Here is a 17,262-nt window from a genome sequence, read left to right as displayed (position 1 = left end):
AACTGGTGGAAGAATGGAAAAATGATAGGATGCATGATAGCCAAGACAATGAACTCCAGAGCCCTATACCTTAATAACAGATATCATACACAGATTTTAAGTGGCAATGTAGTTTTTCAACAGAACAGCATCCTCTGAAATTTTAAATGAATGCTACTTATTTCAACTTTTTCAACTTTTAAAATTTTTATAGGGTGTTATAGATTTTAAAATTGTATAAAACTATAAGTATACAGAATATTACATACAGTTCTGTTTGTAGCTAAATAAATACTTAATAAAAGCACTGGGGCTGCAGAGAATTTTTTCTCTTTAAGGGGGTACTTATATTACCAAAGTTTGAGACTGATAAGAGTGAAAAATATCATGCTTGGAAATAGACTGGTTTTCTGCAAAAAAGCAAGAGAAACAATCAGACTCTCTGGTACATCGATATGTGAGCAAAACAGAATATAATTCCAAAGAGTGTGAGCCAACATGGGCAGCTGTACTTGTCAACTGGACTCTCTTGCCTGCTTCTCCCTGGGACGGTTCCATTGCCTACTCGGATCTTCCTCTTCTGTATATCAACGTCTCTTAGATTTATGTTAGTTCTCTACTACTGTCTGTCTCTTTCTGCCCATGACTTTTATACCCAATATTAGTCTTTAACTTCAATGTCAACTATAGTCAGAGAAATTTTTTTTAAAAAGAGATTGGATTAAATAAAACAATACTTAAATAAATACTTGGAACAATGTCTGTGATAAAGTAATAACTCAAAACATTTTCACTTCCCATAGAGATAATCTATTTTACTTGAAAACTTAGGTAACCAAGGTTTAGAAAGTATAAGACCTATTTACTGTCACAGATCAATTTAAAGGCAGAAGTAGTTCCAAATAACAATAATTTTCACATAAAAAAAAAACCTGGAGTAACTGATAAGTTTATAGAGAATAAGATTTTTCTATCATTCTGCAAGTGCTACTTTAATAATCTGTTTTTTTTTTTTACTGTCCTTGATGTGCTGAAGTACAATTTCCTTCTATTTTAAGACATTCTCATCTACTGTTCTGCCCTTGGATATTCCTTATAGGTTTGAAGTATCCTCCAGAAGACAATTATGGATTTATCCATTGGCATTCCAACCTTATTACTGAGCCTATTTCATTTTGAGATTTTCCCATATTGTATGCATGCCTAAGCATGCCCATAATATAGCGGATTCTCTATTTAATTTACATCTCTCAGTTGAATGCACAAGCTTTTAAAAATGGTTTCACTATTCTTTCCATTTGCTGTTAAAAAAAAAAAAAACTAAGTATTGCAGCCCAAAATATATTTATACAGCTTTCAGATAGGAGTGTAAGAGCAAAAAAAAAAAAAAACAAAAATAAAAAAAACTATTTTAAAATGTCTAGATCACTTTGAAAAAAATTACAACATATCTTCTAGAAGAATTCTAGATAATTATAGAGAGGGAAATACAAGTTATTTTAAGGGTATCCTTTAAGTATCCAATCAATAAGCTGGAACACTTTATACACTGTGATAACAGACTTCCTCAGTAGAATTATTCATATTTTTATGAGGTTAAAGAGGATGTAATTGTGTTTGTATATCTGTGTGTGAGAGATCTCAAAGCAGGAGAACCTAGTATTAAATGCTAGAAGGACTCAGATTTCATCCTGAAGGCAATGGGGAGTCACTGAGAAAATTTTAAGCAGGGGTTTTGTTGTAGGGTTTTTTGTTGCTTCAGCTGCAATAGAAAGCATGGATGGTGTGGTGTGAGGCAGCAGGTGGAAAGGTGAATTGTGAAGAAAATTCAATAGTTCAGGTGACCTTAACTGAGGCAATGCCGAAAATACCAAGAGAGAACAATAAAAAAGGTAAGATTTGGTTATTATCAAGAGGTGAGAGTGAGGAAGAGGAGAGAAAAGATTAACTTCCAGGTTTCTAACTTGTGAGGACAGAAGGATGGAGGTGCTTCTAAACAGAATGAGAAGGAGTATGCATAGGAAAGATTTAGGACATTCACTCTGATGGCCGTAATTTTTCTCAGAGAACTAAGAGGTGGGAGCACCTTCTGAGAGAAAAGAGCAGAGTGTTTATACAGATGAGCTGTGGAGAACAGCGGAAGCTGGGAAAACTCATTAATGAGAATGGAAAAGGAAGCTGGCCAAAGAACAGTCAAAGTTATTAAAAGCAAGTTAAGGTCTTAGGAGAGGCAAGTGAGCATGCATTTGTAGTGAAATCAATCTGCACAGGTGTGTGAATTTACAAAAAACATCACTCTGCACTACTATATGATTTTCTTTTTTTCCCAAATAATGATCATCCATCTCCATACATCAGTATAAGCATGGACCACTGAACTTACCTAGAGTTGTAAGTTTAAATACCAGACAGAATGCAAAAGCAAGAAGGAGGTGAAAGCACTGTGAGAAAAATTTTAAGTTATCAACCATTGGGTCGAGGATGGGTAAGGAAAAGAGACCAGGAGAGAAAAGACAGTAAGCTTTTAAGAACAGGGGTGTCAAGAAAATTGGACTGCAGCTTTACTGAGAATGAGAGAGTAAGAAAGCTAGAACAGAAGGTACTGAGATTAAATTTCCCTCAATGGAAAAATTCTAGATTTGTTTTGTCCAATATGGTAGCCACTTGCCACATGTGGCTATTTACATTTAAATTCAATCGAATTAAAAATTGTGTTCCTCAGTCACACTAGCCACATTTCAAGTGTTCAATAACCATGCAGGGCTACCATCTTGTCTGTACTGGCCAGGGTGAATAAAACATCTCCATCATACAGAAAAGTCCACTGGAAGAGTATGGCTCTAGATAATGCCAAATTCTAGGAAATTTCCATGAGTGTAAGTTGAAGACAAATGGAGACGAAAGCATTGGGCAAGAGGCAGTAAAGGAATCAGGAAGGTGGAATATTTGATTTGTTTCCCACAGTGATACTGAATTCAGCCTGTGGTAGGAACTCCAATGAGGAAGACATGAGCTAGATGCTAAAGTCCTCATCAAATGTTGGGAGCGTGACCAGATAGATGAATGTGTAAACTCTGCTAAGAGTTGTAATGTTTTTCCTAATAGTGTATCTGAAACCCTTCAGGACTGTAAAAGTGTCCTTTGCTTCTGAAACATGCTAGATGGACTCAGTCTAGACCCAACCTGAGTGATGTTCCAAACCCCACTTAAACCTCTCCTGACCCATTCTCCTGGTTCAAAAATCACCTCTGTTGAAACTATATCAACAGTAGCTTCAGCCAACTGAATACTGTGGGGTGAAAAAAGAACCTGCTAACTCTATGTTGTCAGGTTAACTAAGTAGCTGAAAATAATGCATCTACGGCATAGCTTCACATGCAAGATTTAACAAAAACTATTTGTGCTAGGATATACGACAAAAAGTCATCACTCTGAAGAAGATAGGTAGTTTGGGTATGTCAGTTGTGTTTATTGGGCTTCCCAGGTGGCACCAGTGGTAAAAAATCTGCCTCTCAATGCAGAAGATGCAAGAAAACGCGGGTTATATCCCTGGGTGGGAAAGATCCTCTGGAGAAGAGCATGGAAACCCACTCCAGTATTCTTTGTGTGTGTGTGTGTGTGTGTGTGTGTGTGTGTGTGTGTGTTTAATTTTTTTTTTTAATTTTTAATTTTTTTTAAATTTTAAAATCTTTAATTCTTACATGCGTTCCCAAACATGAACCCCCCTCCCACCTCCCTCCCCACAACATCTCTCTGGGTCATCCCCATGCACCAGCCCCAAGCAAGCTGCACCCTACGTCAGACATGGACTGGCGATTCAATTCTTACATGACAGTATACATGTTAGAATTCCCATTCTCCCAAATCATCCCACCCTCTCCCTCTCCCTCTGAGTCCAAAAGTCTGGTATACACATCTGTGTCTTTTTTCCTGTCTTGCATACAGGGTCGTCATTGCCATCTTCCTAAATTCCATATATATGTGTTAGTATACTGTATTGGTGTTTTTCTTTCTGGCTTACTTCACTCTGTATAATCGGCTCCAGTTTCACCCATCTCATCAGAACTGATTCAAATGAATTCTTTTTAACGGCTGAGTAATACTCCATTGTGTATATGTACCACAGCTTTCTTATCCATTCATCTGCTGATGGACATCTAGGTTGTTTCCATGTCCTGGCTATTATAAACAGTGCTGCGATGAACATTGGGGTACATGTGTCTCTTTCAATTGTGGTTTCCTTGGTGTGTATGCCCAGAAGTGGGATTGCTGGGTCATAAGGTAGTTCTATTTGCAATTTTTTAAGGAATCTCCACACTGTTCTCCATAGTGGCTGTACTAGTTTGCATTCCCACCAACAGTGTAGGAGGGTTCCCTTTTCTCCACACCCTCTCCAGCATTTATTGCTTGCAGATATTTGGATCGCAGCCATTCTGACTGGTGTGAAGTGGTACCTCATTGTGGTTTTGATTTGCATTTCTCTAATAATGAGTGATGCCTGAACAATCCCATGGACAGAGGAGCCTGGTGGGCTACGGTCCATAGGATCGCAAAGAGTTGGACACAACTGAAGCAACTTAGCATGCACACACATTGTGTTTGTTAAAAACATTTGTCATAATCTAGGATTTACACTTAACACTTTTTATGATCAAGAGGGGTGGCTATCAATAAAACTAGTTATACTAGCTCTTCATGGCTACAAATATCACACAAAACAATTTCCAGTGGCAAATGAGCTAGGTGCCACCAGCCTTCCCTTTTCTTGAGCATTGGCAGCAGTGAGCTACAAAGCCACAGCAATCCTGCCCTACTAACATCAATTAACGAGTCAGCACAAGCACTCCGGTCCTCTCATTCCTCAGTCCCTCACCCCAGAAATTACTGTAGTACCAGAATGAGGGCCAAGTTTACCATTTCACTAAGGTTAGTAACACTTTGGATGAGTAAATGAACAATCACATCACTTAGCAATTATAAGCTAAAATAAGCCCAGTCCCTCTTTTCTCCTATCACCATTGCTAATCCCATCTTAATTTGCCCATTCTTGTTAGTATCTGCAGTTTTACTTTCACTTGTTTTTAAGAACTAGGATGTTTTCAAGAAGCTGGATGTTTCTTATTTTTCAATAGGTTATACAGTTTTAGTCTGTTGATTCTGCTAGGTTATATAGTTATTTGTGTGTAATGGGCTCTTCCACAGCAATATGCAGCAGAAAATTCCTTTTGACAAGCCATAGCAAGTTTAATTGAGTCATGACGTACGCCATCAAACAGCTTCCAATGAGGCAAATGGTCTTTTTCCTAAGGTAGCATATGCTTTCACCCAGTTTCAACATGGCTATATCACATCACATGACCAAGAAAATTACTTTCTTCATTTATGAAACGTTACAGAAAGGTATGGAGTTAATATTTGATTGAGCTAATTAAATTTTCAAGAGGAATATGCTCCACGAGGCTTTCTTCCCCCTTAGATTTAGTGAAACTTCTTTTTACAAAATCTTAGCATTGAATTAACAGGTCAATTTTTTAAGTTTGTTTTTCCACTCTATAGTTTAATCATTCCCTAGTGAGAATCCCAAATCAATTCTTTTAAAATTTCCACTCTATTTTAAATGTTGCCTAAGTAATATTAATAGAAATGACTCTTGTCAATATAGCATCTATGATTCTTTCCTACTGACTTTGCAGCCTGAAGGCATTCCAAATTCTGACATCACTTTTAATGTTTTCAGGACAGATGCTGTTAGGGCTTTCAGCACAAGTAGTAGATAATCAGCAGACATTAGTTAACTTGTGAACCTTCATCTGAATATCCTCCAGATACTCAGGGGATCTGGGTGCTATTAGAGCTACAATGTCAGCCTGAAAAGTAACATCAGTAATGGGCATCATCCTTACTTCCCTCCCCAGTACAGCAATAAGGCAAGGAAAAGAAGATAGTAAACCATTGATTTGAACCATATAAATGAGATGAACATAAATTGTGCTATCTGTTATATTTGTCCCCAATGCAAAATTTACCTAACATATAACACAAGTACTCCCATTCAACTGCATCAAAGGACTTCTTGGCATCTAATAAAATTGTTGGTACTGGTTCCAATTTTCTTTTGTATTTCAGATGAGTTGCATTAGCCTATGCAGATTATCTGATGCTTATCTCTAGACATAAAGTCTTTCTTGGATAAGGGCCTATTAGATTTGTGATTACTTCATGTAGCAAGTGTTGTGGTATCTATTATTTTGTGCCTGCTGACATTGTATAAAAGGATATTTTTCATAATTCTGTTAAGGGAGTAGCATGCAATCTTCAGTATAAGGCTATATGGATATGTAATAGTATAAAGAACCAGAGGCTGCCTTGATTTCTAGCCACAGATAATATCTGATGCTTTAAAAATTCAGTACAAACCATTTAAATGCATTACACTTATTCACAGTCTATTTCTGAAACTATGGGCTGTTCAGCGTGCTGATGGCAGAGAAGTTAATGTGTTGGTAAGCAACCTAAATTTTTATAAAGCTATTCTGAAAGTAACTCAATGCCAAGAAAGTAATATCAATTACTCCTTGCTTTTCAGTTGACATTGCCAGGCTGCTCCAAACTCCTACTCTTCAATTCAGCACCTGCAAAGAAAAGGAAGGCACAGAATACCTCCATGGGAGATTTCTGGGCATTGCAATCACAAGAGGTACTTCCTTCAAACATGGCCTGAAACACTTCAAAGTTGGGGTTCTTCCCCCAAGTATTACTTAACCCTTTCATGCCCTGAGAATAGGGAACTGCATATACAGGGAAGGCTGAGCAATGAAGAATAAGGATAAAGCCAGTTGATAATCTTTAGGGTTCCTATAAACTATATCCCATGAGACACAGCAGAATAGTGAGAAGGAGCTGGACTTTGAAGCTAATTTTAACCTTGGTTCCATTCTTTATTTACCAGCATAGACTTGGCTATCTAGGAACACCACTAAACTTGGGTTTTCTCATTCAGAAAAGGTAGTCATGATACTCACTCTTGGAGTTGTTTTAAAGTTAAAAAAAGTATTATATGAAGAAAAATATTTAATGCTCAATGAATTGTCAGATGCTTCACTGTAATTATTGCTAACAATAGTGAGCTATGCTGCTGCTGCTGCTAAGTTGCTTCAGTCGTGTCTGACTCTGTGCGACCCCATGGACTGCAGCCCACCAGGCTTCCCCATCCCTGGGATTCTCTAGGCAAGAACCCTGGAGTGGGTTGCCATTTCCTTCTCATAGGTATATTTAAATTTGCATTTTTCAGGAATCATAGAAAGGCCTAATCCAACGGTATACCAAGTATTCAAATTAGGCATTGTGTCGGGAAAACAATGACATTCAACAAAGTACACTGTGACAACTTACTTTGCGATTAATCTACACAAAATGGACTTTTTAAACATCACAGTGAGTGAAGGCAGGATTCCAAACTGAAAACACAAACCAATAAGGACAAACTAAACACACATACACACACACACGTAAAAAATATCTTTTCCATTATTATTACTCTTCTGCATTTATCTGGTATATCTGATTGAGTCCAAGAGATCCAGCTTTTCTTCAAATATATTGGTTAGATACAGAGAAAACAAAATGGTTAATGCAATGAATATACAAAAATAATTCTTTCTAGGACTCCTCAATTATAGCAACCCAGTTATACAGGTTTGCAAATCAAACAACAACAAAACAGTAAATGAGTAAACAGTCTCTAGTGTAAATGCACAGACTGTAATAATTCAAAAAGATTCAGATTTAACAAAATTTTGTATCTATACAGTTTTTTTAAGCTATTTTTAAATAGATGGAATCTTTCAAAATACACCACCTAAATTTTCTTAATAGTGGGAAAAGGATGTTCGGACTCTTGAGTGAAGCAATTTCTAGAGAAAACAGAAGATCCAAACCTGAGGCCAAAACTGTAAGTACATACACAGAAAAGTACACAACATTCCCAGGATATGTGTAAACAAGGAGAGCCGCTTCGTAAATGGTATTCAGTTTTGGTAATAGTATAATCCACTTTCATTAGGCATTTCCCTCTTGTGCATTAATATGTGACATCATACTCTCAGATAACATTTCATAACAGAGTGAAATAAAAAGCCCCTCCAGATTGCAACTGTAAGATAATCAGATTCTGTAGTGCTCATTATGACTGCAATTATGTAGCAAAACTCTCCAAATATAGTTCAGTTATTGCGGTTATTAATCATTCTGGTTTTGTTTCAAGTACTTGCTTTATAGCCTGCTGGATAGACTCCATTATTCTACAAGCTGAATGTCGAAAGTCAAACGTGTGTGTGAATCTGCTGTTCTAACGGCCTTTCAACATAATTTACCCTTTCAATTTGTATTTGTGAATACAAAAAAAAAAAAAACGGGGGAGAAATAAAGCTGGTGTCAATAGAGTCACTGACCTTTGCAGTAAACAGAAGATAGTTCGTAACAAAAAACAACTTGGCAAATAAGAAACTTATTTTGCTAGAACTAGAAATACTGCTGCCTAAGAAGTTAGTGTCAGAATACCAATCAGTTCTTACAGAAAAGGGAAAAAAACCTCAGAGAATCTGTATATTTGATAAGGAGAAAAATGATAAGAGGGCCAGGAAACGTGCATTTTTAAAGGGTCAAAGCACCAACATTATGGATAGAATGTATTTCTAAACATTTTATGCCTAAAACCATATATTACTATTAATTTAACTACAAAAGGCCAAGTAAGATACAGTAGATTTATTATATAGAACAAACACCAACTGCAGCATCTTAAATCATTACTATAGAAACATTTCTAGGAAAAACATACACCTGAAAAGTTCTGAAATGCCACAGTATTAACTAAATAGGATTCCAATCATATCCAGCGAAAGTGACTTCATTATTATTTAAATGTTAACATGCAGAGAGACTAGAAAAAGAAATATAATAATACAGGCATGTCTTATCAATGTAATGGTTCACAAAAGGCATATCTCCAATTTCAAGTTGTCCATGATTTTTTCAATTTCGCAAAATACATTGGGCCCCAGGCTTTACCCTTATCTGGAATCACCAAGAGCCCACATTCCTGGCCAGTGGGAGCAAATGTGAAGTCGTGGGAGCAAGCCCTTGCCATTTCCTTAATGTCCACAGGCATGATGTTACTGTAGGAGTTTAAAACTTCACTGATCACATCTTGATTTTCTGCCTTGGAAAGTGTGCACGTAGAGTATACAAGCAGCCCTCCAGGACGTAAGGCCTTAATTGCAGACCTGTGTGTAATCAGGAAAATGCAGATTGATTAGATACATGAACACAGAACTATGGAAGCTGAGGGCAAGAACGCTATGTACTTGAAATTAATTGCACTCTGACTCTGACTGTAACAACTTTGGGTGTATAGCCTTACAAACAGCCTTACAACTATTCCTTTCTAATAAATCCCTGAGTGACTAGAAAAATGATAATCAGACCAATCCACATGGGAAGACAGACAGTATGTTTGTGTACTTTCTTGTTTTGTTCTCCTAAGGACCGGAGGATGGAGGTGGAGTATGGAGTAACTCATTTTCTTGGAATACACTGAGTGGTTCTAATGGATAAATATCAATAACCTCAGATACGCAGATGACACCACCCTTATGGCAGAAAGCAAAGAACTAAAGAGCCTCTTGATGAACGTGAAAGAGGAGAGTGAAAAAGTTTGCTTAAAACTCAACATTCAGAAAACTAAGATCATGGCATCTGGTCCCATCACTTCATGGCAAATAGATGGGGAAATAGTGGACACAGTAGGTGACTTTATTTTGGGGGGCTCCAAAATCACTGCAGATGGTGATTGCAGCCATGCTTACTCCTTGGAAGGAAAGTTATGACGAACCTAGACAGCATATTAAAAAGCAGAGACTTTTCCAACAAAGGTCCATCTAGTCAAAGCTATGGTTTTTCCAATAGTTATGTATGGATGTGAGAGCTGGACTATAAAGAAAGCTGAGCACCGAAGAATTGATGCTTTTGAACTGTGGTGTTGGAGAAGACTCCTGAGAGTCCCTTGGACTGCAAGGAGATCCAACCAGTCCATCCTAAAGGAGATCAGTCCTGAATATTCAATGGAAGAACTGATATTGAAGCTGAAACTCCAATACTTTGGCTTCCTGATGCAAAGAGCTGACTCATTAGAAAAGACCCTGATGCTGGGAAAGATTGAAGGCGGGAGGAGAAGGGGACAACAGAGGATGAGATGGTTGGATGGCATCACCAACTCAATGGACATGAGTTTGAAGAGGCTCCAGGAGTTGGTGATGGACAAGGAAGACTGGCATGCTGTGGTCTATGGGGTCGCAGAGTCGGACACAACTGAGTGACTGTACTGAGCTGAACTGAAATGAACTAACGGGTAGGTGGAATGGAGCACCTGACTGTAAGGAAAGTGGTTAGGGCTCAATAACAGATGAAGTTATGGGAACAAACAGGATTTCCCAGGAAAAGGACAAGAGAAAAAAGTGGACTGAAGACAGACATCAAGAGAATACCTATATGCAAAGAAATCAGAACTTAGAAAAAAATTTAGAAGGTTTTTCCAGCTGAACATGTAGCTTCAAGAAAAAGATGGGAAGGAAGGTTTTTCCCCCACACCAAGGGGAAGATTTGAACATATCTGCAGATGCAGATCCAGGAGAACAGTCCCAGGACTTCAGGCTGCAAATGGAGGAGATCGCTTCAGAAAAGATGGACTCCAGCTCTTCATCTGAAACAGCAAGGGAGAATGAACTGGGAACTGGGATGTTCTAAGGTAAATGGAAGTTCACAATAGAGCGTCTTGTTAAAAGCAGAGTAGGAAGCAAGGTCATCTACTGAGAGAGAAAACTAGAAAAGTTTTAGCCCTGATGCTGTGGTTATAACCCCAGAGAAGTTACTAATCAAGAACTTCTCTCTACTGGATTCAAGAGCACAGACAGACCCATCTCACACCTATATTTAAACAACTAGAGCACATCCCAATAATTGAGGCTTCTAATGAAGACCCCGGAGAAGGCAGTGGCACCCCACTCCAGTACTCTTGCCTGGAAAATCCCATGGATGGAGGAGCCTGGTAGGCTCCTCAGTCGTGTCCAACTTCGCGACTTCCTTTTCACTTTTCACTTTCATGCACTGGAGAAGGAAATGGCAACCCACTCCAATGTTCTTGCCTGGAGAATCCCAGGGATGGGGGAGCCTGGTGGGCTGCCGTCTATGGGGTCGCACAGAGTTGGACACGACTGAAGTGACTTAGCAGCAGCAGTAGCAATGAAGACCCACATTATGCCTGCGATGCAGGAGACCTGGGTTCAGTCCCGGGGCTGGGAAGACACCCTGGAGAAGGGAATGGCTACCCACTCCAGTATTCTGGCCTGGAGAATTCCATGGACTGTACAGTCCATGGGGTCACAAAGAGTTGGACACAACTGAGCAACTTTCACTTTCAAAGTGCTTTGTCGCTCAGTTGTATCTGACTCTTTGCAACCCCATGGACTGTAGACCTCCAGGCTCCTCTGTCCATGGGGATTCTCCAGGCAAGAGTACTAGAGTGGATTGCCATGTCCTTCTCCAGGGCATCTTCCCAACCCAGGGATCAAACCTAGGTCTCCCACACTGCAGGTGAATTCTGTACCATCTGAGCCACCAGGGAAGCCCTTACTTTCACAGAGCACATCCCAAATAATTGGGGTTTCTAATGAAGATCCACATTATGAAAGTAAGTTCAAATTCTGTTTTCTATATTCAATTATTAAAGGACTGAAAAATTCTAACTCAAGACAAGCAAACTGATGACAAGATTTTTCCCTCTCTCCTTTAGACATCCTTAAATATAATGTGTTGAAAAATGTACTAACTCAAAACAATAAAGTAAAAAGGACTGAGAAACTCATTAATTAATAGTGACTTTGAACACTTTTCTGAAATATGATATGTAGATAGAGGAGTAGGAGTGAATGAAGAGAGTAGAGAGAGAACTGCAGCCACAGAGGGCATAATTTGACCTGTTGAACTACAGAGGAAAAGCACAGAAAATGTTACAGGAGTAAGAAGTGAAAACAAAGATATTAATTCAAAGCATATATAATAAACTACAGATTTCACACTCTTATTTATGGCAAGTTGGAGAGCCAGGTAAAAAGTTGGAAGGTTTGTTTTTAATTGAAGTATAGTTGATTTACAACGCTGTGTTCATTTCTGCTGTACAGCAAAGTGATTCGGTTATACATTCTTTTCCATTATGGTTTATCATAGGATACTGAATATAGTTCCCTGTGCTATACAGTAAGACCTTGTTGTCTATCCATTTTATGTATAACAGGTTGCACCTGCTAACCCCAAACTGCCAATTTATCCCTCCCCCACCTCCTGACCCCCTTGGCAATCACAAATTTTTTCTCTATGTCTGTGAGTCTGTTTCTGTTTTACAGATAAGTTGATTTGTGTCATATTTTAGACTCCATATATGTGATATCATGGTATTTGTCTTTCTCTTTCTGACTTACTTCACTTAGTATGATAATCTCTAGCTTCATACATGAAGGCATCATTCCATTCCTTTTCATGGCTGAGTAGCATTCCATTATATATATATATACACACCACATCTTCTTTTCCATTCATCTGTCAATGGACATTTACGTTGTTTCCATGTCTTGGCTATTGTGAATAGTGCTGCTATGAACATGGGAGTGCATGTATCCTTTAGAATTACAGTGTTGTCAGGATATATGCCCAGGAGTAGGACTGCTGAATCATATGGCAACTCTAATTTTTAGTTTTTTGAGGAACCTCCATACTGTTTTCTATAGTGACTACACCAACTTTCATTCCCACCAACACTGTGGCAGAGTTCCCTTTTTTCCACATCCTCTCCAATATTTGGTATTTGTAGACTTTTTATCGATGGGCATTCTGACTGGTGTGAGGTGCCATCTCATTGTAGTTTTGATTTGCATTTCTCTAATAATTAGTGATGTTGAGCATCTTTTCATGTTCCTATTGGCCATCTGTAAGCCTTCTTTGGAGAAATGTCTATTTAGGTCTTCTGCCCATTTTCTGACTGAGCTGTCCATTTTTCTGTTGTTGTTGGACTGCATGAGCAGTTGTGTATTTGTATATTTTGGATATTAAACCCTTGCCAGTTGCATTGTTTGCAAATATTTTCTCCCATTCTGAAGGTTGTCTTTTGTTTTGTTTATGGTTTCCTTTGCTGTGCAAAAACTTTTAAGTTGATTAGGTCCCATTTGTTTATTTTTGCTTTTATTTCTATTGCCTTGGGAGACTGGCCTAAGAAAATATCGGTCCAATTTATGTCAGAAGGTTTTGCCTATGTTCTCTTCTAGGAGTTTTATGGTGTCTTAAGGCTAATAGAGTTTTGCCAAGAGAATGCAGAATGAAGCAGAGCAAAGGCTAACAGAGTTTTGCCAAGAGAATGTACTGGTTATAGCAAACACCCTCTTGCAACAACACAAGAGAAGACTCTACACATGGACATCACCAGATGGTCAATACTCAAATCAGATTGATTATATTCTTTGGACATGAGTTTGGGTAAACTCTGGGAGTTGGTGATGGACAGGCAAGCCTGGAGTGCTGTGGTCTATGGGGTCACAAAAAGTCAGACATGACTGAGTGACTGAACTGAACTGAACTGAACTGAATGGTGTCATGTCTCACATTTAAGTCTTTAAGAATTTTAAAATTATTTTTGTGTATGGTGTGAGGGAGTGTTCTAACTTCATTGATTTACATGCAACCGTCCAACTTTCTGGGAGAAGGCAATGGCACCCCATTCCAGTACTCTTGCCTGGAAAATCCCATGGATGGAGGAGCCTGGTAGGCTGCAGTCCATGGGGTCGCTAAGAGTCAGACAAGACTGAGCGACTTCACTTTCACTTTTCACTTTCATGCATTGGAGAAGGAAATGGCAACCCACTCCAGTGTTCTTGCCTGGAGAATCCCAGGGACAGGGGAGCCTGGTGGGCTGCTGTCTATGGGGTCGCACAGAGTTGGACACGACTGAAGCGACTTAGCAGCAGCAGCAGTCCAACTTTCCCAACATCACCTGCTGAAGACAGTGTATTTTTTCCATTATATATTCTTTCTTCCTTTGTTGATGACTAATTGTCCATAGGTGTGTGGGTTTATTTCTGGCTCTCAATTCTGTTCCCTGATCCATGTCTGTTTCTGTGCCACCACACCATTTTGATTACTGAAGTTCCACAGTATTGTCTGAGGTATTGGAGGGTTATGCTTGCTTTGTTTTTGTTCCTCAGGATTCCTTTCATAATTCTGGGTCTTTTATGGTTCCATATCAATTTTTGGATCATTTTTTCTATTTCTGTGAAAAATGTCACAGATAATGTGATAGGGATTGTATTAAAAATATATTTGGCTTTGGGCGGTATGGCCAATGTAACAATATTAATTCTTCCAATCCAAGAGCATGGGATATCTTTCCATTTCTTTGAATCATCTCACATTTCCTTATTTAATGTTCCATATAGTTCTTAGCGTATAAGTGTTTCATTTCTTTAGGTTTATTCCTAAGTATTTTGCAAGCAGTGTGATTTTACAAGGGTGTTTTTTTTTTACATTTCCTTTCTGACATTCCATTGTTACTATAAATAAATGTGACTAAATTATGTGTGTTGATCTTGTCTCCTGCTATACTGCTGAAGTCATTTATCAATGCTAGTAATTTTTGTGTGGAATCTTTAGGGTTTCTATATACAGTATCATGCTACCTGCATATGATGACAATTTTATCTCTTCTAAAAGCTGGAAAATGTTTAATCTAAGAAAGTTGAATAATTATTTAGGAAGACCTAAGGCACTCCCTCAGCACTGGCCACAGGACTGGAAAAGGTCAGTTTTCATTCCAATCCCAAAGAAAGAAAATGCCAAACAAGGTTCAAATTACCACACAATTGCACTCATCTCACATGCTAGAAAAAACAGCCCAAAATTCTCTAAGCTAGGCTTCAAGAATATGTGAACTAAGAACTTCCAAATGTTCAAGCTGGAGTTAGAAAAGGCAGAGGAACCAGAGATCAAATTGCCAAATTCTGCTGGATCATCAAAAAAGGAAGAGAGTTCCAGGAAAACATCTACTTCTGCTTTATGAACTCCGCCAAAGCCTTTGACTGTGTGGATCAAAACAAACTGTGGAAAATTCTGAAAGAGATGGGGATACGATACCACCTTATTTGCCTCCTGAGAAACCTGCATGCAGGTCAAGAAGCAACAGCTAACCAGCTATGGAAAAATGGACTGGTTCCAAATTGGGAAAGAAGTACATCAAGGCTGCATATTGTCACCCTGCTTATTTCACTTATATGCAGAGTACATTATGCAAAATGCCAGACTGGATGAAGCACAAGATGGAATCAAGATTGCAAGGAGAAATAACAGTAACTTCAGATATGCAGATACCACCCTTATGGCAGAAAGTGAAGAGGAACTAAAGAGCCTCTTGATGAAAGTGAAAGAGGACAGTGAAAAAGTTGGCTTGAAACTCAACATTCAAAAAACTAAGATCATGGCATCCGGTCCCATCACTTCATGGCAAATAGACGGGAAAACAATGGACACAGTGAGAGACTTTATTTTCTTGGGCTCCAAAATCACTGCAGATGGTGACTGCAGCCATGAAATTAAAAGATGCTTGCTCCTTGGAAGAAAAGCTATGACCAACCTAGACAGCATATTAAAAAGCAAAGATATTACTTTGCCAACAAAGGTCTGTCTAGTCAAAGCTATAGTTTTTCCAGTAGTCACGTACAGATGTGAGAATTGGACCATAAAGAAAGCTGAGCACCAAAGAATTGATATTTTTGAACTGTGATGTTGGAGAAGACTCCTGAGAGTTCCTTCAATAAGAAGGAGATCAAACCAGTCAATCCTAAAGGAAATCACTGCTGAATATTCACTGGAAGGACTGATGCTGAAGCAAAAGCTCCAATACTTTGGCCACCTGATGCAAAGAACTGACACACTAGAAAAGACCCTGATTCTGTGAAAGAATGAGGCAGGAAGAGAAGGGGATGACAGAGGATGAGATGGTTGGATGGCATCACCAAGTTGATGGACGTGAGTTTCAGCAAGCTCTGGGAGTTGATGATGGACAGGGAAGCTTGGCATGCAGCAGTCCACAGGGTCACAAAGAATCAAACATGACTGTGCGGCTGAACTGAACTGAAGGCACCCCATAAACCAAAGACCTCTGCATTCAGCAAATCATAAAGTCACATCACCAGGCAAAAATATCACCCCTTAAAATAACCTCCACATACTTTATTGTCCCATTATTAAATAAAAATGAACAATGACAGATAATTAAAAGAAATGCTTATGTAATATGTGAGATGAAGAATAAAAGAAATAGTGGGGTGAGGTGGAATGTGGGAGGGAGTCTCAAGAAGGGAGGGACATCTGTATACCTATGGCTGATCCAGGTTGATGTATGGCATAAAATCAACACAATATTGTAATTATCCTTCAACTCAAAATAAATGAATTAAGAAAAAAAGAATAAAAGAAACAAAAAATGGCCTATAAAGAAACAGAAAATTGAGGGACAAAAGAGACATATTAATAACAAGACCTGATAAATGCAGAAAGGTCAGCAAAAATATAGCACCCTCAAAAACAGTAAGAGAATGAATGCCACGAAACTGATGAAGAAGAGCGCTCTCAGGAATGAAACACATGTTATCAAAGTAAAGGAAGTTATGGTTGAAAAATCTTCCAAAAAAGTGTTAACAAAGGATTGACTGCAAATGAGACAGGAGAGGCGAATCAAGTAGGTCCGAATTTCAATTAGTAGGATGACTGGAAAGATAGCAGAGAATTGGGGGAGGGGGACTTGAATTAGTGCAGTCATAAAAGAATTTTCTAGAGATGAAAATAAGTGTTCAGATTAAACTAACTCATCAAAAGGCTAGAACATTCATTATTATTTATTCATTATCTATTATGGTGCTGGGCATTGTTCTAGATGTTAGATATACATTAAAACACAACAACAACAAAAGCCCTAACTTTCATGAAGCTTACATTCCAACTGGAGGAGATAGACTATAAACAATAAGTCTCTCATGGATTGAATTGAGTTCCCTTAAAATTCATGTGTTGAAACCCTAACCCCTAGTATCTTACAATGTGACTGTATTTGGAGATAATAGCTTTAAAGATGCAACTGAGTTAAAATGAGGTCATTAGAGCGGGCTCTAATCCAATATGTCCAGTGTC

At 38.4% G+C, this 17,262-nt stretch overlaps 1 protein-coding gene across 1 annotated transcript in view; it reads right to left on the bottom strand.

Moving 5' to 3' along the window:
• Positions 7,496 to 17,262, bottom strand: part of NSUN3 (NOP2/Sun RNA methyltransferase family member 3) — a 60,604-nt gene continuing 50,837 nt past the window's right edge. Inside the window, exon 6 of the mRNA XM_005674810.3 lies at positions 7,496 to 9,263. Within this exon, the coding sequence (XP_005674867.1) occupies positions 8,993 to 9,263 (271 nt within the window). The 3' untranslated portion in view covers positions 7,496 to 8,992. The remainder of the gene's footprint in view (positions 9,264 to 17,262) is intronic.

Source organism: Capra hircus, chromosome 1 (genome assembly GCF_001704415.2).
Source record: "Capra hircus breed San Clemente chromosome 1, ASM170441v1, whole genome shotgun sequence".
NCBI lineage: Eukaryota > Metazoa > Chordata > Mammalia > Artiodactyla > Bovidae > Capra > Capra hircus.
Note: the sequence above shows the minus strand (reverse complement) of the source record. Positions and strands in the feature narration are given on the sequence as shown.